Raw genomic sequence first — 22,500 nt, forward strand, 5'->3', positions numbered from 1 at the left:
TTGTTCATTTATCCTGTAATCTGAAGGTGATGGAGGAATAGTTAGTTGGATAGATAGATGGAGATGGTTGAGGGGAGGGGGGGATACATCTGGAGAATAAGAAACCTGGCAACAGAAAACATGTCTGTATGCCGTCTCGCTCTAAACTAGAGTGGGGAGAAAGGCCAGATGACATCATTGGTTTGATCTAACGAGAGAGCAGTCAATGACTAAGTAACCCCACACTACAAAAGTTCTGGCTTAGATGCTTTGTGTAATAGTTGTGATATGGCAATATTGAATATGCATGAATTTAATAGTCTTCTGTCATTCTGTCACATTCTTCATATACCTCTACATAGTTATCCACAGCCCTACACTACGCTACATACCTCTACATAGTGCCCCACACAGCTCTACACTACACTACATACATCTACATAGCGCCCCACACAGCCCTACACTACGCTACATACCTCTACATAGTGCCCCACACAGCTCTACACTACACTACATACATCTACATAGTGCCCCACACAGCCATACACTACACCACATACCTCTACATAGCGCCCCACACAGCCCTACACTACACCACATAACTCTACATAGTGCCCCACACAGCTCTACACTACACTACATACATCTACATAGTGCCCCACACAGCCCTACACTACACCATATACCTCTACATAGCGCCCCACACAGCCCTACACTACACCACATACCTCTACATAGTGCCCCACACAGCCCTACACTACACCACATACCTCTACATAGTGCCCCACACAGCCATACACTACACCACATACCTCTACATAGTGCCCCACACAGCCATACACTACACCACATACCTCTACATAGTGCCCCACACAGCTCTACACTACACTACATACATCTACATAGTGCCCCACACAGCCATACACTACACCACATACCTCTACATAGCGCCCCACACAGCCCTAAATTACACCACATACCTCTACATAGTGCCCCACACAGCCATACACTACACCACATACCTCTACATAGTGCCCCACACAGCCATACACTACACCACATACCTCTACATAGCGCCCCACACAGCCCTACACTACACCACATACCTCTACATAGCGCCCTACATAGCCATACACTACACTACATACATCTACATAGTGCCCCACACAGCCCTACACTACACTACATACCTCTACAATGGACCCCACACAGCCCTACACTACACTACATACATCTACATAGTGCCCCACACAGCCCTACACTACACTACATACATCTACATCGTGCTTCACAACATAGAACCACATGAAAGTTGCTGAATTTACCTCAGAATAACTAAAAACATGCTGCAGGACTGAGTCTAGTCTCCTGACTGGGACATCTTGTGTTCCTCTAGTCCAGAAACAACGTGGATGAGCATAATCTTTGCCACACCTCTGTGTGTGTTCAACCGTAGCTTCCTCACACCCCGACTTCCATCTGGCCTTGCTGGTTATTTCTCTTCCCACAATGGAAAGATCTCACCCTGTCAACTTGAAGCGGGACAGAAACCCAACATGTGTATTTAATGGGGGCTTGGGGGGGGGGGGGGGCAAAGGAGGTAGTGAACATCGCAATAACTCATTTGAATGGAAGATGCATCCTGAATGCATATGCATAGTGGGGTGAACCAGAGGAAGGGAGAACAGGAGATGCTAAAGAATTGAATATGGATTAGAGGGATGAATATTCTATTATTTCAGCCCATCCTGCTGATCTCCCTGTTGCTGCTGGGTGCTTCATACGACATACATTGGGCGAGCGGAGGGCAGGCAGCATTCCCAGAGACCGGTGAAGTCACGCAGGGGAGACGCGCGCCACTCGAGCCCTGGATTATCAGACGCTGCCACAGCCGTCCGCTCCGACCCGGAGCCAATTTACGGCCACCGTTTCCACCCGCTTGCCTCTGTTTTGGGGTAATGAATGCCGATGAGAAGTCATGGTGCGGGAGGCATTAGCCGCCCGCCTATAGACTGGGCCTTAAATCCACACGGCCTGGGAAAAAAGAGATGGGGGATCCTCTTCACCCTTTGTCTGCGTCTGTAATCTGTGAGATGATTAAGGAAGTCTTTTAACCCCCTCATCCCCCCTACAAACATCCCCGGAGGCCTGCGAGGGCATGCATATATTGGGAATATATGCTGTGTGGATAGAGGCCAGTGGCTTCAGATATAGACCACTGGGGGAACTTCCCACTGGTGTTAATGTTCTTTAAAAGTAGGGGCTTCTTCCTTCATCTTTGGTGTGGCACACAGTGCTAACTAGAGGTTAATTATGGAGGGAAAGAGATTAGTGGGATATGGGTTTTGTGTGGGCATACAGGGCAGATCTGGTGCTTCCCTGCTAGAAAACCTTGCTGCACACAGCTGCAAATAACATGTTTGGCTTGCACCTTTTTGTTTTGTTTGGTCAATGCAATGCAAACATAACTAACATAAATTTTCATTGACAAACTGAGTATTAATGGCCTGTGCAGGACTTTCATCAACATATTTCGAACACATTATATACTAAGGTCAACGAAGGTCATATGACTGGATTAACTCATTAAACATTCAGATCAGCAGATGAAGTCTTTTATGACTTTGCCGTCATGAAACTTTGCAGTTGTAACTACATACGTGTTATTTAGAAAGACGTACTCCACCATAAGATAATACATGCATTGCTACTTTTGCTTCTAGGATTCCAGAATGATGCGTCTCAAAAATATGTGTATAAATGAGGCAAAGTGTGTGTGTGCGCGTGTATGTGCGCATGCGCCAGAAGATTTGGGTCCTTTATAAATCCACCTGACTGGCAAGGCTGCAGCTGCTTCAGAACTCCATGTGTTCTTCAAGGGCAGTGTCTTCCTATGGAAGGTTAGTGAAACCAGAGCCTAATGGCTCTCAGAGAATGTCTGAGTGAAGGGAACGTAAGGTCAGAGTCGCAAAGATACCAGCTTCTCTCTCCCAGCTTCCCTGAGAATTCCCATCGGTTTGATAGCTTGGAGCGTGGCCCTGAGTTTCACAGGATATCCCACCCAGGCCTCTTCTGCTGGAGACTGTTTGGCTTCTGTGTTCACATCAGGTATCGTCCCTCTCTGGCTGCACTGGAAAAACTGGTAGAATACAGCTATAAGATGTCAAGGAAAAGCGTGAATGAAGAGACTCCAGACAAATGTACACGCACACACGCACTCGCACACACATTGCTTCCCTTGATCTCTTCAGCTGTCTTTATTATTCAGTTGTACAAATATAGCAAATTCCTAGTTTCTTTACATCATTCTTCTCCTTTTCCCCCATTCCCGCTCTTTCATCTCCACTATTGTCATCCCCTCCCCGTATCCAACACCTCCCCCCTCCCATATATGAATCCAGTGTTGACTTCCCAGGAACCAGAGGGGGGATCTGAGGCCTGGCCAATTTGTTCTGACATAAAGAGATGCTTAGATGTGAGAGACGTGTGAGAGAAACACGGAGCGAGAGAGAGACAGAGAGGAGTGAGGGGGAGAGCAGGTCTGACATGCCGCCTGACGTGTTGGCGGGGACCTACCTCTCCCCGCTGCTGTCCTGTCCTGCTCGAGTGGCGGCGTCTAATCTGCGGGGTTCGCCGAGCAGGCGTTCCCCTGGGCCTCTGTGCCCAGTGCCTCGTTAGACAGGCTTTTCTGAGCAGGCCATCTCCTGTCACCCTGCAGCTCTCTCTCTCTCTCTCTCTCTCTCTCTCTCTCTCTCTCCTTCTTGCTTGCTCACTCGCTCTCTGCCTGGCCTACACATCAACCTTAGCCACACCTCAGCCTGTCTCTGGGAGCACCTCACAAAACCATATAACAAAAACATGCCCTGGAAATGGTCATTACAGGATAAAATGCCAGTAAAGACATCAAAGTTACTGTGACGTAATATTTTGATTAAAGTCACTGGTGGCAATAGTTTTAAGCAGGTGATGTTAAATTAGCCCAGACACTGTCACACTGCAAAACAAACACAAACACAGGCCGCTTGTCTCTTTTCTCCCTCTGACACTGCTGCATGTGTTGCTAAAGATATGCTAATGAGGTCAGAATGTCATTTAGGCTGTGTTAATTGGAATAGTAATTAGCTTAACTGAATAATTGACTTCATTTACAACATGATGGAAACAAGTTCAGCTGCAAGATCCCCTACCATGCTTTCTTGCTTATATTCATGAGGGTGAAACTTGCATAAAAACATGAAATTGATGAATGAAAAATTTGTCATAAGGGCAAGTAAGTTGTTTTGGAGAGACAGTAAGGCCGGGGTAGGTTGCTTACTCCAGAGGTGTCACGAGGTTGTTTCCTGGTACAGGAAACGGCCTTTGTTAGTTTGATAGGAAGAACATACGCAATCTTAGTAAGAGCTTGATAAGAGGGAACCGGTTGACCTGGCAGATAGGCATCCGAGCGGTTCCTTTGTTCTCACACACTACCGTTTGCTTTGACTAAAAGTGCCATTAGTTGGCCAGTGCTTACCCCAACTCAAAAGCAAACCTTACCTTTCCCCGTTTCCCCAAAATATGCTGAGTACGCATCCACTACCACCAGTCCCATTTCCCCTACAACTACCATGTTTTAACATCCTCAGCGGTGTCAAAAGGAATTAATTAAAATAGAAAATGGCCATTAAGAGAATGTCGAGAACGTGGACCGCCGGAGAATTAACTTTTCAATTTCAGCAGGCTGAACTTGACTAAACTCCCTCCCCTCCTCCCGCGCCGCACCTCTCACCTGCTGCGTGCTTTGTTTTCAGCCGGGTCCCGAACAGATCTTCCGGACGCTTCACCTTTTGCTGCAGATGCTGCAGTTTCTAATTTCAGAGCCAGTGTGGCAACAAAGTGTTATATTAAATCTCGGGGGCTAAACCTTGGGAGAAACCCACTAGAATAAATTAATTGAAAGGATTAATGATGGATTTGCGGCAGCTACAGAAAAAGGGGGAGACAGTTTATAGGACTCTGAGAAAACTGGCTCCCTTAAGCCGCTGGAGACAGGCTCAGGGCTTCAACAGAGGCACTGGGTTTTTTTTTTTTTAGTCGAGAAGAAAAGAAAATCTCACTCATTAGAGGAAGACACGGGTATGGGAGGAACCCATTGGACAGCGAGGAGCTTGAGCTTCATGGTTGGTCATCTGGCCATTCCTACACTGAACCAAAGCTCCTCCACCTCCTGAACTTTCTGCACCTTGGCTGGCCGTTCCTAGACAAGGCGCGGCTAATTAGAATACGGCCAGCAAACGGCCCTCTTAAACGCATGCTAATTATCTCATCCGCCGCCCGTGACCGGAGTCAGGAGGTAATTGGCCCACAGCAACGTGACAACTCCAATCATCTCCCAGAATTAGTCGCCCTTTACAAGGCCAGGCCTGCCGCACTCCCCCTTCTATAGCGAGAACAATCAATTTGATAAGTGGCCATGCGCTCCATTGTTTCACATTAATTAGACTAATTGCAGAGGGTTAGTCTTTGGGAAAGGGCTGTTGCTTTGGAGAAGTGTGGACCATTAAAAGGCTTTTTCGGGTGTAATTTTTCTCTGTTTCTTTCTCTGTGCTGGAGGAGTACTGCATCATAATGATTATAAAGTCAGTAGCGGCTGGGGGCTCTTATATGAAGTCAACGTACTGTGTCTGTCCTAATGATTGAATTTCACAATGTGGGCTATGTTCCATAAACCATGTCTATGCATGGGACACAAATATAGGGCATGTCTTACCCAGGTAGCAGGAGCCCGGAGGCATTGCCACTTTTTTACCTGATGATGTAATTTAGTCTTGTATATGAATGTATACATGCATAACAAGCAGCTCATATAAAGATTTAATCTACTGCATGATTGTACTGTCCCTTATCAAATTCCTAATCAAGTCATTTTGAATGTGAATTAGTCACCAGTCTGGCAGGCAAGTCCCATAGTTCCAGAGGAAGGACTGCTGGTTATCGGGCTCATTGAGTAACATATCATATATAACCATTCCTGTCTCACCCTTACCCTCCCAATGGTTAGTCATATACCATACACCATATACACTTTTTTTTTTTTTTTTTTGCTTGTGTGTGTGTATAATTATATAGTATTACATCATTAAATAATAATAATATGCATTAAATTAAAGAGAACATTATTTGGCTTTACTTAAATATCATTCTAAAAATAGCTTTTCTTGGCATTTAGAACCTTGCACATCCTTATTTTACAAAGGTCCCAGAACTTCTTCTATAATGTTGGATGAGGTAGTAGAGCACAGACCTGTGCGATCTGAGACCCTACCTTCATCAGGATTCTCTTTAGGTCACCCAGTCTTTGGTCTTTCCGCTCCTGCTCACCACAGTGGAATCCAGTGGGCTTTGGGTCATGGTAAAAGCTTGATGATAAAAGCTGTGACCCTGGAACCTCGTTTGCGTGGATTTGGAGACATGTCTGGGATCATTGTCCTGCTGGAAGTTCCTGCCCTGACGTAGTTTGAGCTCCCTGGAAGAGACAGTTGGATTTGATTTCAAATCTCCTGGCACTTGAATGAGTGATGATATATCCTGGCAAGGTTCCAGGGATCTTTGGAAAAAAAAAACATAAACACAACATAAAAAGATCTACCACCATATTCAGGGATTATCTTCTCCTCTGGATTCCCGTCCCTCTTTTGGCCCCAAACCCATTTTGTGTTTGATACCAAAATTTCTTTTTGTCTTATCCGATCATAGAACCTGCTTACGGGCAAATTTTGAATAATGTTGAGCACATAGACATAGGTTGAATGCTGGGGATAGCTCCTTTCCACTCACTTTCAGGCAAGCTAAAATATCCCTACCAGCACTTAATTGACGCTAAAACAGTGATGACATTCCCTCAGCCACTCTCACAAGCCTCTACTAGGAATGGGCGAATCAATACTGAAGTATCAATACTTCTGATTCTGGCATTTCCATTTAAGAATCGACTGTGATTAAAATAGTGATATCATATGTTTATTTATTTATAATACTGAATGTGTACCCTATCTGCTAATATAATTTGGGGGGAAAAAGAATGAAATAATGCCATAAATAATGGCGAATAGGAATGACATCACCCTCCACATGCCACGCCTACGAAGGCCTGCTGAAAGAATAGTGCAGAGTCACTGGGTGAAAGAGCATGAGTGGACAAGCATGTCTCTGGGAAGACTCGGGAGAAACAGCATGAGTGGACAAGCATGTCTCTGGGAAGACTTGCGCACTTGGGAATCATTACTTCATCTCTTCAGCTGTACTATCAGAGTTTTTTCAAAGGTGCGAGAATGAGTGATCCAAAGAAGTAACACTGAAAGGGAAAACATGTCAACAAAAACCTGTGGGGAAACCTACAAATGTATTGTTAACTAGCTAGCTAGTAGGTAGTAATGTTTCTATTCTATTCTATTCTATTCACTTTACCTGTGTAACACCCATAATCATGACACTACCATGTCAATGCTAATGCTGCTGAGAATCGATCGAGGATCTCTGAATAGGGTCCCCCACTTCTGTAATGTCAGTCACTCCTCCTGTCGTAAGTGTGGAAGAGGGGACCCAACGGGCCGTGCATGGCTGGAGGTTGTAATCGTGTGCACGTATAAATAGGTGCACCTAATGTGAGTGGACAGAATAGAGCTGGAAGACAGATGCTGGTAAGCACAAAATGGACATGGTTCATATATAGAATGCTTGCATAGCTGAAAACCTTGCGTGTTTCACTGCCTCTCTCGTCTTTCTATCTATCTGTCTGTATGTCTAGGTATGTATGTGGGTTGAGACTCATCTCTTGACCTTATAACTATTTACCTTTCATATTAGTTTTTTAATGGCTGCATAATAAGTCTGAAGTATGCTGTAGAGGTTTTCCAGTTTTCTGTTGAGGATCAGGTCATTAAAACGCGCTGTAATCCAGTGAAGAGCAGAGGGGAGTTTTTGCTGTGTTGGAGGTTCCTTCGGAAGCATATTGCTACTAAGGCAGTTTGAGAGTAGCAATTATAGTTTTGGACACATCATTGATTTTCCCTCAAGATTACATATTGTGTCAGAGGGCTTACTGATTGTGACTGTTCTGAATATGTGAGCTGACTTTGCACACTGTTTAGACTACATAATGACTCTCTGCTCACCCCCAGCCCCCTTCAGCCCCTCCATGCAGCGCTTCTGTAGAGTCCAGACATGGAAAAGACACCACAGTTCGGCCTTATGGGACCCAAAGTCTGCGTCCATCTGCTTCCTTGAATTCCTGCTTTCTACATTGTAATATTTTGCGAGATAAATGTTTGTTCATATTTAGGCATCAGTTCGGTGTTTGTTTTCAGCGTCTCTCTCTCTCTCTCTCTCTCGCTCGCTCGCTCTCTCTCGCGTTACGATTCTCCTCTGTGATACGCATACGCATTACGATTCTGCTCTGTGGTCTTAACCGCTGCTCCTAGCAGAACAAATCTTTACTCACTTAAGCGAGTGTCAGTCAGAGGCGCCGGTGGCTCAAGGCAGGGAGTCTTGTTAGTCGTCTCTTTGTCCGCTCTGCCTCCTCCCTCCCCTTGCTTCTCCTCAGCCCACTACACCTGAGTGAGGTATTGATGGAAAATCAAGAAACGCGGCGCTGGTTTGACACTAACACAATTGCCGCTGTCTCTTTCACGCTGTGGCTGAACGTTAGTGCTGGCATAACAATTTAATTCAATTTACTCTCTCTCGCTCTCTTTCTTTTTCTCTCCTTCTTTTTAAGTAATCACCTTTCTGACACTTTTGTGTAAATGTAATCTCATGCATCTGATTATGAAACTTCAGTTGTGTGTAAATTTCAATGGCTTATGAAGACTTCATGACGCGTAGTGACAGCCAGTGTAGTGTGTGATAGATCTGGTATTTTTAGAAAGCATTTGTGGTGCGGTTTCTTGGCGGCGTGATTCCGGCGCCGCGTATTTATCTTTTCTTGAGGGAAAGTGCGGGTGCGTTTAGCTGGGACCAGCACGTTGCCGCGCGACTTGTAAAGATTTCAGGCATGTTTGTAGTAGCGTCGGAGACGGCGGGCCCAGGTACCCGCCGGCTCCTCGGAGACCGGCGAGGTCCCCCGAGAGCTACTTAAGGTACTGCACTGCAAAGAACGACAGCGTGCTTCATCTTACCTCAGGCTCTCACGCTTAACGCTGCGGCACGGCACAGACGGCAGAAAAAGGGCCCTCTCTCTCGACACTGGGGCATGGTTCTGCTCCCACTGTTGGAAGGATGATTTCCCTGGCCTACATTGAACCACGCCTGCATGTACACACTGGGGTTTGACGCCAAACTACTTTCCTCTTTACTTTGCTTGTACTCCCTTTCTCTGCATTTCTCTGTTTTAGTCTCAGCCAGATAATAATCTTAATAAAAACTACTTATCAACCAAAGAAGCAGAATAGATTTTGCCCTTCTAGTCGGCTTGTGAGACCTTTTCTTCGGACAGCAAGTATTTGATTTTAGCAGGAGCATTTCTGCACTATGTACGAGCTTTCAACATATCACGCGTTCACTTCAAATTCCGGTTTCACCATAAGTAGATTTTTCCAGTGTGGCACAAGTCATGGTGTGTGTGTGTGTGTGTGTGTGTGTGTGTGTGTGTGTGTGTGTGTGTGTGTGTGTGTGTGTGTGTGTGTGTGTGTGTGTGTGTGTGTTGGCCAATTCCTGGCTCCTCGGAAGGCGAGCTTGTGGCTCTGGCCGCACGTTATCTCAGAGGGGAAATCTCACCGAGTGGTTTTATCTGAAATGGAGAGAATGCAGGAGGCACGGGGGGCGCTAAAGTGGACCAAATGTTGCTCCTGGCAACAGCAGATAGGCTCAGCTCAAGTCATGCGCCTGGAGATGAAAGGTGGCGCTAGGCCCCGTGCCTGTGTTTGTCCTGGAGTCCAGCACCACGTCTCACGGAGGCGCGCTGCCTTGGAGTAGAGGAACTGGGGAAGTTTGAACTCCCGTGGCCTGAGACCTCTTAATATCTGAGTCTTGTAGCATATTTTTATGCGACGCAAATGATAAGGTCGTTTGTCCATGTCATTGTGGAGCTTTAACAAAATAAATCATTGAGTATCTTTCAAGAAGATTACATTTTTCAACCCTTTGCTGTGAAGTCACTTCACATGACCTGTGCCATGTCAGATTCAGCACATGCTCATAAGTTCACCAAACTGCAATAATGTCTTATATAAACAGATCCTTTCCAACAAGGCCCTGCATTTGTGAGGACTGCTGATCCGACAGCCCAGAAATGTCTTATAAAACTAGATGCCTTGCCTGTTTGTCCAGAAGTGTCAACTTCATACAAATAAAAAGTCCATCTAATTGTTAAAAAAGACCAACTTTCCTGCTCAAGATTAGTAAATGAAAGCATACCAATATAACATTAATAGTAGAACTAAGAGCTGCTAAGGCCAAGGAGTGGGACACAAACATTACTCAGGTTGTTTAGGAGACATCATTTGATATGATATCAGATGTAAAACCATTTCACCAAAACATGGCTGTACGTTACAGGACGCGGTCAAGGGGAGGACTAACTAGAGAATGCGTGTCATGGAGAGGTGGGCACCATTATATGGTGTTTTCCATTTTAGTTGATGGTTAATTTGTCACTGTATTTAAAAGCAGTGTTATAGTCCATCATGCCTGAGCTGGTCAGATGAATGGTCATCAGATGAATGGCTATGGTGGTGATTTATATGGCTGAAGGGCAGAGCAAATGGTTGTATACCAGTGTCAAGCAGGATAGTCACAACATGATTATACATCAAGTTTAATTTTATGTTGGAAGTAAAATATCTCTTCTAGCTAATGAAACTAATACCTAAAGTAGGTACAACCCATTAGTACATTTTCTTGTACTATACATCTAGATGTTTTTTTCATGCCTGAGAGAACATTTTAAACCCAAGAACACTGTTGAATGTGGCAAGTCCTTGTAAATAACTTATATGAGCAGTTTAAGAATATTCAAGTTCAAGTTCAAGTTTCTTCATGAGACCCATTATTTGTGATTCGCTAAAAGTAAGGACAGTATTGGTTCAGCGTTCCACATAACCCGCAGGAATTTATTCGGTTGTGATACTTAAAGTAGTGAAAGATGTATTAAAAAAAATGCTTACAGTTCATTCCTAGTTCCTTTAGATGGAACAATAGTTTCATTTAGTGAGGCTGGTGAGGTAACTATCAAAAGGGGCCAGAGAGAGTGTCCATCAACCCCCCCATGACAGAGCCAGAGAGAGGGTCCACTACTGCCCCACATGTTTTAAAAGAGCTGAGAATTGTGGTCACTGGATCCTTGCTGGACATTAGTTAACAAGGTCAGGACTCTCTCTGCCTCCCTCTAGCTCTGCCCCTCTCTCTCTCTTTCTGTTTTACCGTTCAGCCCAGCTCTTTGCTCTCCAGTAGGAAACACGTGAAGCTCCAGGATGATCTTCCAGCTCTCCTTGACTGTAACAAACAGGCCGAGTACAGCCCCATCACCCACTGTGCCAAATCATAAATACATATATCATAAACATGACAGTTTTAAAAGACAAAATGAGAAGCAGAAAACGTGAGGCCCTCATTGGAGCCATTTCCGTTGTTCGGTTGTCAGATCACCTCTTTGGCGTGCTGTTCACAGCTAAACAGCACCGGGGCTGCTTTGCATATCCCATTAATATTTTATTACAGTGATTCATATCTGTGTTGCTCCACTTGACCCGAGTTACGTTCATGTCTGCCCCCATGTTCCTCGCAGTACAAAACACAGTTTGCGTTAAAGAATTCCAACCTGACCCCAGAGGTCTTTGGTAGGTCCACGGACGAACGCTCCGAGTGCAGTTGACGGTGGCGAACGCGTGCGGAGTGCTTACGGGTGCGGGATGAGGACTCCTGTTGAGGGAGACCATTTTGGCTGGGTGTCTCTGAGTGGTATGTCACCGAGGCTCGATGAAGGGTATGCAGACATGCCTCATGCCAATTTTGCCTGAGATTAGAGGTGTACCTTGCTGTTGTAGCAGATCTGATTGCACTCTGCTATTTACGACGCATTATCGTGCAGCTCTTTAATTGAACCTATCGTTTATCACTGACATTAGAGCCTTGCTTTGCTTAATCTGTAACACATGTCCAGACAGTGGAGCTCAATGCCATGACATTTATACTTCAGTTTTCCTTTATGTTGAATATTTATAAATTGTTTGTGTGGTTTTTCTGAAGGAATGAATGGTCTATATGACATTGTTCTAAAGTGATAGATTCATAATGATGCTGAAATTGTTACCCTTTTACTGTTTACAATGATGATGATAACTATAATTCAAATATTGTTTATAAACAAATGCAAATCCTTTGTAGTAGTATGCTCATGGAATCTTTTACCAGCAATATGGGAGTTAGTTTTCCCATAACCCTTGAATGATGAGAGATTTTAGCAACTACATCCTCTTTACGCACATTTATTTTACACAGACATTTTAATTATTTTGAAAGATCACGTAAAAAGTTCTAAAGTGCAACCCCTAATTAATATTAATTCTCAGCTGAAAGCAGATGACTTTGGGAATGCTGTCATTCCCAGGCTTCTGAATGAGGGGTGCAGGGTATATTGGAATTACGTTTCAATCAGCCACCCTAAAAGAATTACTTCTATACTTCTGTCTGGCCACAATGACCATACTGGGCCTGCGATTCACCACTGTTGTGTCCGGCAAAAGCAATCAATGGTGCAGCTATAAATTTCCCTGCAGTCAAACAGACAGATTATGTTTTTGTATGATTGTGAAATATTAGAGTGAGGATGCAGGTTTGTCTGGGACTGAGATCAAGTTCGAGTTTATCAAGTTCGAGTTTATTTATTTCGCTCTGCGTCACAGTTAAAACTGAACTGAGCAAATGTTTACACATATGGGAAAATGCACCATCCTTGCTAATAACCATACTTAAGATATTAAAACATAAAAAAAAACCACATACAAAACCATACGTTTAAAAAAAAACTATAACTAATGACATCTAAGAAAAAAACAAGAAAACCAAACACTACAAATTTTATAATCCTAAATGTTCACAGCTGAGCATTAAAACCTGAACAGCTGTGGCCCATGTTCCAGTCCTGCGCAGGCACTCGGGGGTCCCGAAGCATGTGCGAGGCCTCACAGCTTCGTGCTGTGGGAATTATTCAGATGAGGACTTTAGGAGTTTCACGGTATCTTTGTGTCATCTTGACTGCGGTGTGGGGAGAACAGTAGTAGTAGGAGTAACTCCTCTTTTTTTGAACGTGCTCTAAACACAGCACTTTGGGGGGGTTGTTGTTGTTGTTGTTTGTGCACATCCCACAAATAACACACCAGCATATTCCGGACATGGCCCAGTCGGTGCTGAAGATAGTGTATGCAAGTCTTCCTCAGCACAGTGAGGCAATGCAAATGAGACCTTTCCCACACAGTGGTTAATATGAAGATCATTGTTCAAAGTGTTGCACCACTGGAACTGTCTCTCCTTCCAAATGAAAGAGACTGGATATGGAAAATTTTAGAAAACTTAGTTTGGCAGTTCAGCAGACATCTTTCTGTTTAAGAGCATATCGTTATTTGTAGCCCTTTTCTGCAAAGCACTGTTCCATTTAGCTGTTTTCATGTTTTACGGCGAGGTTTAGAACTTCTGGTGTCCAGTGTGTCAGCATAGACATGTTCTGGTGTTGATATGTATAAAAGACACAGAAAATAAGCCCTCCTTTTTGGACTCCACATGTTGCCTCTCTCCAGGTAGTAAAGAATCCATTTGCAACTCCTCTCTGTTTTTGTGCAGTCAGATATCTGAGTAGTTGCGGGTGGAGGGTCCATTTGTTGAAGATGATGAACCAAATTCCTGTGATCTTCATGACCAAATGCTCTTCCTGTAGATATTTCTTTAGTCTGTTGTGTCAGCCAGGTGTGTGTTGATCTTCTGGCAATTGTACTGTTTTTCTTTGGATGTAGGACGTTGAGTGTAGCATCTCCTGGTATGGTGATTTAGACAGTGTAGTCCTTCACTGTACAGTTCAGGACGATGTGCTCAGCAGACAGGAGATGACGGGTGCAAGATCTGCACACTCAGTAACCACAGAGGTGGCTACCACGGAGGTGGTTACTATGGGCCAGTGTGCTCTTTTTATTAACAGTCTTCCACGAATTGCATTTGTAGTTCAGAAATCTCACACATTACTCATCAACAGGATATTGTCAGTTCTACTGTTTTTCTATTTTTGGATATGGATTCATTCATATTACTTGCCAACATGAATTATAGCAGTTATACTAATCTTCCTTGTGTAAGCAACATGGTGTTATTAATGAATGGAAACTCCTTGCGTTTGGCTAGAGGATCAGGACATTTGTGACGGCAATGTGAGTTGAGGGACCAGAGGCCTGCTCTGTCTGCTCAGCTCTGGAACGTCTAGCGTAGAGGCACTTTTGCACAGGACGGACGGCAGCCCAGCAGGACCAATATCTCCCTAAAGCCTCATACCGGCTCACTAAATATACACAAGCCATCAAGTCACAATGTAGATCACCCCCCCCCCCCCCACACACACACACCCAGCTGACACAGAACAGCAGGGGGCGGCTGTTATTTTCTCGGCCTGTCCTTGAAAGCCGTCCTCTCGTTCTCCTCTTCTTTCTTTCTTGAACGGAGATCCCGGCGTTTCTTGTGATGTGTGTTATTACCGGGATTACTCTCTGGTAGAGGTGTGCGGCGGGTGAAGCAGCTAAGCGTGGTGTCCTCTGCCGCCATACATTACAGCTCAGTTAACAAAAGAGCCGCGGACGCTGGACCCGCTGGAATCACACATCCATGTTCTGTTTGAAACCAACATAATTAAAGTCACCCTCTGAAGTAACCTATTTATATAACGAAAGCTCCCTTACAGTGGCCAACTCCCGCGAATAACCCGGAGGAGGGCCGTCGGTATAATTACTTCACATTTCCAATTTAGGTGAGCGAATATTTGTTATCAAATCAGAGAGAGAGAGAGAGAGAGAGAGAGAGAGAGAGAGAGAGAGAGAGAGAGAGAGAGAGAGAGAGAGAGAGAGAGAGAGAGAGAGAGAGAGAGAGAGAGAGAGAGAGAGAGAGAGAGAGAGAGAGAGAGTGTGTCATGGTCAGTGCTGATGAGGCTGTGAGAGTGGTATTAGTTTAGAGTGAGGAGGCATAACAGGATCTGTGGAGTGCTGTATGGAGATATGACAGCAGATGCTTCACTTTGGGGTCAGGGCAAATGTGCGCACACACATAAACACACACACACACACACACACACACACACACACACACACACTTTTGGACTGCATGTGTACCTAAGTTTAGACAGCTTTGATGACAGCTCTGTCATCTCGTTCTCTCGTTCGTGTGGCTGGCGTTTTCCCAGCCGCCCAAGACACTGTGTGTCTGATTTGATAACACACACTAGCTGGTGTTTCATTTTAAACCAAGCCCATGTCGGAGCTGAGCTCAGTGTGTCTGGGCTTCTCCAGGCACGCTCCACGGATGTTAGGGAAGCATTCCTCGGTCTCGTGGATTTGGTCCACACTGCATAACACTCCAAGAGATGTAAAGCTAAGATGACGTGCTGTTTACAGTGGCTCCTACAATAAGATTCAGCTACCAGTGTGCTGTAGGAAGGTGTGTATACACATTCCGTGACACGTGTGTGTGTGTGTGTGTGTGTGTGTGTGTGTGTGTGTTTATCATAGAGCACTGCAGCTCTCCAGGTGCATATTAGTGATAAAGAAAGGTGAGTGTGCTTTGTTCTTCTTTAACGGGCCGTCACACTCCAGAGCCTCTATCTGAGGGAAGATTGGTGGACTCCCCAGACTGGCGTGTCCACACACACACACACACACACACACAGACTGGGATGTGTGCTCGTGAGAGTAAAAAACAGAACTCGTCAAATGCTGTAACTCTTGTCCATACCAAATGGAAACTGACCTTTTAATTTATTTTGTTTTCTAAATAACTACAGGCGGAGATGTTGGCAGTCTTAGCACACAGAGAACTGGGAGCTATAAGATAGAAATGATCTGCATTGAGCAAGGTCGCTAAGAAAATGTGAGACGACTAACCTTGCCCATAGCACTAACCACAGTGGTCCATAAATGAACGGTTCATAACTTTCCTTTGTGTGAATTCTGTCAGATCTGGAGCAGAGAGATCCTTCAGATTTGACATTTGGGTTCGTGAGTGGAAACATCATAAACATAGGTGCTTTCTAATCTGGTCACTAATCTACAACCCTTTCTAGTTTCCTATGCTTCATGAATCCTTTCTCTGGACCCTTGATCATGTGACAGACCTGTCAGCCTATCGGCTTACACCTATCGCCAAGTGAAAGGCATGGCTGTCCTGTGGTACAGGTTGTCTTTTGCTTAGCCCTGAGATGTTGTCATGCGGCAGGCTTCATAGCATTTCAACCAGGAGCTGGTGTGTGTGTGTGTGTGTGTGTGTGGTCTGGGGCAGCCTGTTCACTGGAGGAAGGGCGCAAGCCTGCGTTTAGAGCAGGGTCGGCAAATGTGAAAGCCGGTCCTGGGTGAAGTGGTGTGGGGGGGGTTGGCGAGAGAGCTGGTGGTGCGTGGGTGGTGTGTGAGTGGGTGGTTAGGGGGGGCGCACCTGCTGAGGGACTGGAATCATTAAGATTCCTCTCCCATGCAGCTGGGCTTTGGAGGAGCTGTATGAAGATGTGGGTGCAGTCTGGGCTCCCTTGGAGAAGTCAATTACCACTTTCATAAAGGAGGGACTTTTATTACAGAGAAGGAGACAGACAGAAAGATGGACAGACAGAGAGAGAGAGAGTTAGGGAAATACCAAGAGAGATATAGATAAGGAGAGTGAGAGGAAGCTGGCCGATAGACACACGCTGATCTTCATCGGCTTACTAAGACTAGTTTTTTCTCAACAGTTCCATTTCTCACATCAAACGAATACACTGCAGTAGACCTGGAATTCCACAGTAAACCGTCAATGCTTCGTGGTGACAGTTTTGGGGATCCGCATCGATTAATGAAGCACTAAAGCGTCTTGTTTTGGGGTGGAGTAGCCGTGGCTTCCCTCCAGCGCTGCTCCCCTGGAGCTGCGATTGTGCGGAAGCACTGCTGATAGGGGCGTCTCTGAGGTGCAGCTTGGGCTCCTCGGGGTGAGGAGATAAGCAGACTGCAGCTGGCCAAATGTGATCTCTGAACCAGGCCACGCTCGCAGAACCCACTGGCAGCTGCATATGTTAATGTGTCAGATGCCTGTTTGTGGGGCATGTTTACTTGAGCTGTGGTTGCTTTTATATCATAGGCAGGGACATTTTGTCAGATTTGTTTCAAATTTGAGTGCTTTAGCGCGCCACACGCTATACGTTCTGGCTTCTAGCCCACTACAAGATCTGACTTCATGCCCCTTTTGGGCAGGAAATACGCTAGACATTTAGGTTGGCTCCTTTGACCATGTCTTCTAAAGCCTATCTGTGCCATGCAGCTTCTCTGTGGGCTTTTGGACTCATGTTGAAGAGAGAGAGCGAGGGAGAACCATACTCTTAAGTATTACAGTTAGAAAAAAAACATCTTCCAGAATACCATCCATCTCTTCCTTCATTCCAGGCTAGTTTGCTCTTTTAACTCTCATATAAATAAAGTAATATTAATACAAAAACAGTAACCACTAACAACGTAGACTCTGCCTCGACACTCAACCCAGACACTAACAACCTAGGTGGGCTATTGTGGCCTGACCACCCTTCTGCTAATTAGTGTCCGGTGACCCCAGGGCCGCTCGCCTGCCTGCCCCTGTCCCTGCAGTAGGGTGTCCGGTGCACTGCTCTCCCAGGGGGCCGGTCTAGCAGAGGTGGTCTCCGCGCTGGGGCTCATCTGGGCCCAGATGTTCTTGTCTTTCCTTTGTTTTTGCAGTTTTGGGGGTCTTTCCTTCCTTTCCGTTAGGAGCAGTATTTCTGTGATGTATGTCCCTTGAATGGGATCCTACTATTCAACAGGATTATTTGTGTGACTGGCTGCCTAAACCTTGCACAAATGTATACTCATATACTGTTCAGCAACGTGGTGGGGTGTGTGTGTGTGTGTGTGTGTGTGTGTGTGTGTGTGTGTGTGTGTGTGTGTGTGTGTGTGTGTGTGTGTGTGTGTGTGTGTGTGTGTGTGTGTGTGTGTGTGTGTGTGTGTGTGTGTGTGTGTGTGTGTGTGTGTGTGGTGCTGAATGGGGCCAGCCTGGGAGGGTAGCAGGTCTCCATCCATAGCAGGGCCTGGGGAGGTCCAGAACACAGGCCCAGCAGGGACTCTTTCAGTAGGAATATTTAACACCACTGCAACTAAACTACAATATTAAACCCCACTCCAACTAAACACACACACACACACCCATTGGCATGAATGTGCTTCTTCATTACTGCACATTTTCTTTGGGAAGCAAATTGACACATTAAATTTTAACATCTTATTTTAAGGGACTTTTGTTGTCTACATTGTCAGCACGTATTTGAGCATGATTTACTATAGCAGATTATTTGTATTTCATATCCCAGAAAGTAATTGGATAAAGACTTTTTTTAATAGTCCAAACAATGAACATTACTGAAACTGCATATTTACTATTTCAACCCAAACTCCATAGCAAATGTGTGCAAAGCTATTTTACAGAACCGAAGAATGTTACGCAGAACGGTTAACTGGTGTTATCTGGTTTATACAGTAGTATACACAAAAAAACCCGGACTGACTCGGCCTCATTAACTCCGCCTCTCTACGCAGGTCCCGCGCAGGTTGGCTCAGGAGAACGCGGCCGTATCGGCCGCAGCCTGGTCGGATGTTTCAAGGCAAATGTGATCGCGTCAGAACTTTGGGGGAAGGTGGTGGGGGGGGTCAGAATGGAGTGTGCTGTAGATATCTGAGCTGTGAAGTCTTAATTGCAGTTCTAGATAAGGATTAGAAGGGTCTCCCAGACACGGTGATCTGCAAATACCTCGGCCTAAAAGGTGCTTTAATGCCCTAATGCGTATCGCGTATCTAGGCCAGGTAATTAAGTCTGGAATTGTGCGTGCATCCGTGTGCACGTGCGTGTGCATATGTGTGTGGGAGAGTAATATGTCGGGAGCCAACAGATGTGTGCGTAGGTACGTTTTGATAAAACGCAGCATTCCACCAGTCCTCTTTTTTTTTTTTTGGTATTTAAAAATTAAAGCTCTTTAAAACTAGAGTGCCTGGAAATTTCCACTGACTTTTTTGCTCTGATAAACTAATACCATCTACAGTGAATCTCAGGAGCATTTACCGTGTTCAGGCGTCACCGGTTGCGCACAGCGCCTGATCCTCAGCCAGTTCCTCAGTGAGGTCCTCCAGGTTCATATGTGTGTAATGGCCATTTTTTCGGATGGTGGGATAAAAGGTGAGCCGTTGGCACAAGTCGCGTGCTGAACGCTGCGCCCCGCAGAGGGGCCGTCGGCGGGTCTTCCCTCAGGAAGTTGCCCCGGGGGGTGGCAGAGAAAGAGCATGAGGGAGGGAGAGCAAGAAAGGAAACAGTAGCGGAAGGATCAAAGACAGGTTAGCAAACGCCACTCGCCGGGCTCTCCGCTGTCCCCGGAGCCCCCGCTAGCCCGATATCACCCAGCCAAGCAGGGGGGCTTTGAAATTGGCACTTTCCTTCATGTGACAATTGGGCCTGCTGATTGAGTATTAGATTACCTCCACGGCCCGTGCTAGCCCCCTGCTAGCCCCCCCCCCCCGCTCTCATCCTCCATCATAACAGAGGCTGCCCAGAGCTGCTTTTCCTGTCCACTAGAGGAGTGGCTGTGGAAACACCTGTATGTTGGATCTGATTATTACTGCCATAGAATTCTTTTGAGTGTGTGTGTGTGTGTGTGTGTGTGTGTAGGCATTTCATCTTGTTTATTTATGGTAATTGCTAAAATTCCAAAATCTTTTTACTTTAGAATTTTTTTTAAATAATATTTTACTTAATTTATAAATGTGAGGATTAAATAATTGTTTTGAAATTGTACATTATTTTATGCGTATCTGTGAATGCATTGTGTACATTTATTTTATATATGCCAGATGCAGAAAATTGTCACACACTGTTTATACATGCAGTTCATGACTGTGGCAGGTAGAACAATAGAGGACACATTGCACGCGCACACACACATGCACGCGCGCACACACACACACACACACACACACACACACACACACACACACACACACACACACACACACACACACACACCAACCACTGACCACATCACAGCCAGTAGCTCCCTCTGTTGTCCACTGCTGAACTGCAAGGAGCAGCCAGCCTGCCACAGAATCCCCACTGAGAAGCAATACATGAGCACTGCAGTCCTCTCACATGACCACACACACACACACACACACGCATGCACGCACACACACACACACACACACACGCACACACACACGCACACACAGCTTCCCACAGAGTGTGTTACTAAACCCATCAGTCTGCTACCCTGCTCATCTGTGAACTCCCTGAGCCAGAAGTGTATTTGTGCTCATATTAACATGCCATGGATTTCTGGAGTTTACTCTTTATTTGTCTTTTCCCTGATAGAGAAACACTAGTCATAAAATAAAGTCTCATCAGCATAGAATAAAATAAACATTTCTGTCAACAGCAATTTTTAAAATATTGTTTTAGATTGCAGTGTTAATCTACGTAGACCAGAACAATGAGATGTTCTGCACTACCATTTCTTTTGATTCTAATTCATTTAATTTGTATGTAGCTGTAATACATTTATTTCATGTCATTAGACTTAAATGTTTAAACAATGAAAAATATTTCCTGAATAATCAGTCAATCTTATGTCTGTTCTTAAGTCTTTACAAGCTGTTGTTGGAAGGTGACTCACCTGTGTGTTGTGTGTGAAATTTGTGTGTTCTGTGTGTGAGGTTTGTGTGTTCTGTGTGTGAGATTTGTGTTTTGTGTGTGAAGACTTGTAGGTGTCTGAATAATCATTCCACCCCTTGATTTAATTTTTTTGCATCCAATTTTGACACATTGATTTCAAGCACGTGAAGCGGTGGGTGTTTTGAGCGCGTGTGCTGCGGGTGGACCGGCGGCCACGTGACCTGTGACCTGCGTGACCTCCCTCTCCCCTGTTGACCGGCGTAATTGATGCTCCTGGCTGAGCCAGCCCTGATCATTCCCGGCCACACGCTGCTGTCCGGCGACCGGAGGGGTCGCGTGCGAACACGGCTACACGCGAGCCCGGGTCAGGCGTCTTGCAGATGCATTGCTGTCCGCTCGCAGTCGAAACAAAACAGCCCAGCTCGATCTGACGCCCTTGTCCAGACACAGAGCAGCATGCACAGTTGCCCACCAGCTGCTAATTAGCGTCTTTTTTTTTTTTTTTGGCCATACGTTAGCACGTGTCGTTTGTCCGTCTCGGACCAGACACCTGCCTCGAGGAGACGGTGCCTAGGTTGGGAGACGAGGCAGGAGCCGGTGGAGAGGCACAGCGTGCGCACCAGTGTGCTGGAGAACAATGGAGAGAAGAACTGTGCTCCTGCTAATGGAAACAAGGGCTGGCTATCGACACGTATCGACAGGTCGGGCGATCGCCACCGACCGGCCGCGCATGCTTACGTTGGGATGTATTCAGCACGGGGATTAAAGGCCATTGACGAGCGCCCGATGGCCTTCTCCCCTGCCTGAGCGAGCGCTCGGAGCAGGCCGGGTCTGTGGAGGGTAGGGCGCGTCTGCATCTGGCCCGCTACTGCGCTGGAGAACTACGGGATCTGGGAGGCCTGCTGCTGTTAGCTGGGACGGGGCTGATGTTAGCTGGGGGGTAATTGTGGTTTAGAGGGTTGGAGAAGCCGCTGTATTGCGGTGTGGTGGATGGTTTGGTCTGATTCCTTGTTTGGTCACAGTGCCTAGGGCTCAGATCTACTCACTTTGCACATATATGGAAATGTGTTACTGTTAACAAGGGGAAATGGACAAAACAGAAATTGAAGACCACCCCCTCTGTGTTTAATGTAAATGACTGAGATTTAAAAAAAAGAAAAAACCGTGAAACTTTGACTGTTTCACTCAGACTGACACGTGCGTGCACACACAAAGACATTAAGAGCAGAAGATGTTAAGAAGCAGGAGACTTTTTTTTTCCCTTCAGCTTTTACTACTGACACGTTTGTGGGAAAGACTAGCATGGTTCCTAGCATGGTGACATATTCCCATTCTGCTTCTTGTAGTCTTTTCTGTGTAAATTAAAACGTTCTGACTGTTTGTTTCTTCCGTCTCTCCTCCTTCGCGCCGCGCGTCTCCACTCGGAGGAGCACCCGGCGATTATGCACCGTGTGCCTGTGCGTGTGCCTGCCGCTTGATCCGCGCACATCTTAATACGAGGAACGTTTGTTGGTCCCGAGGGACCCAGGAGAACGCAAGTATCCCTCCTGCCAGACGCCAGTGAGCTCTCCATGTCTCCCTGCTTCTCTCTCAGACTCTCACTTACACATGCTCTCTCTG

The 22,500-nt window shown here is 45.7% G+C and overlaps 1 protein-coding gene across 4 annotated transcripts in view; it reads left to right on the forward strand.

The window, feature by feature from the left end:
- The window catches only part of esrrga (estrogen-related receptor gamma a), a 133,202-nt gene that overhangs the window by 35,903 nt on the left and 74,799 nt on the right, over positions 1 to 22,500 (forward strand). Inside the window, exon 1 of one of the 4 annotated variants that reach the window (XM_035533063.1) lies at positions 2,825 to 2,879. The exons of the other annotated variants lie outside the window; for them this stretch is intronic. Coding sequence (XP_035388956.1) covers positions 2,845 to 2,879 — 35 coding nt within the window. The 5' untranslated portion in view covers positions 2,825 to 2,844. Of the gene's footprint in view, positions 1 to 2,824; positions 2,880 to 22,500 lie in introns of those variants that run through there. 4 annotated transcript variants of the gene reach the window in all.

This window comes from Electrophorus electricus, chromosome 13, assembly GCF_013358815.1.
Source record: "Electrophorus electricus isolate fEleEle1 chromosome 13, fEleEle1.pri, whole genome shotgun sequence".
Lineage (NCBI taxonomy): Eukaryota > Metazoa > Chordata > Actinopteri > Gymnotiformes > Gymnotidae > Electrophorus > Electrophorus electricus.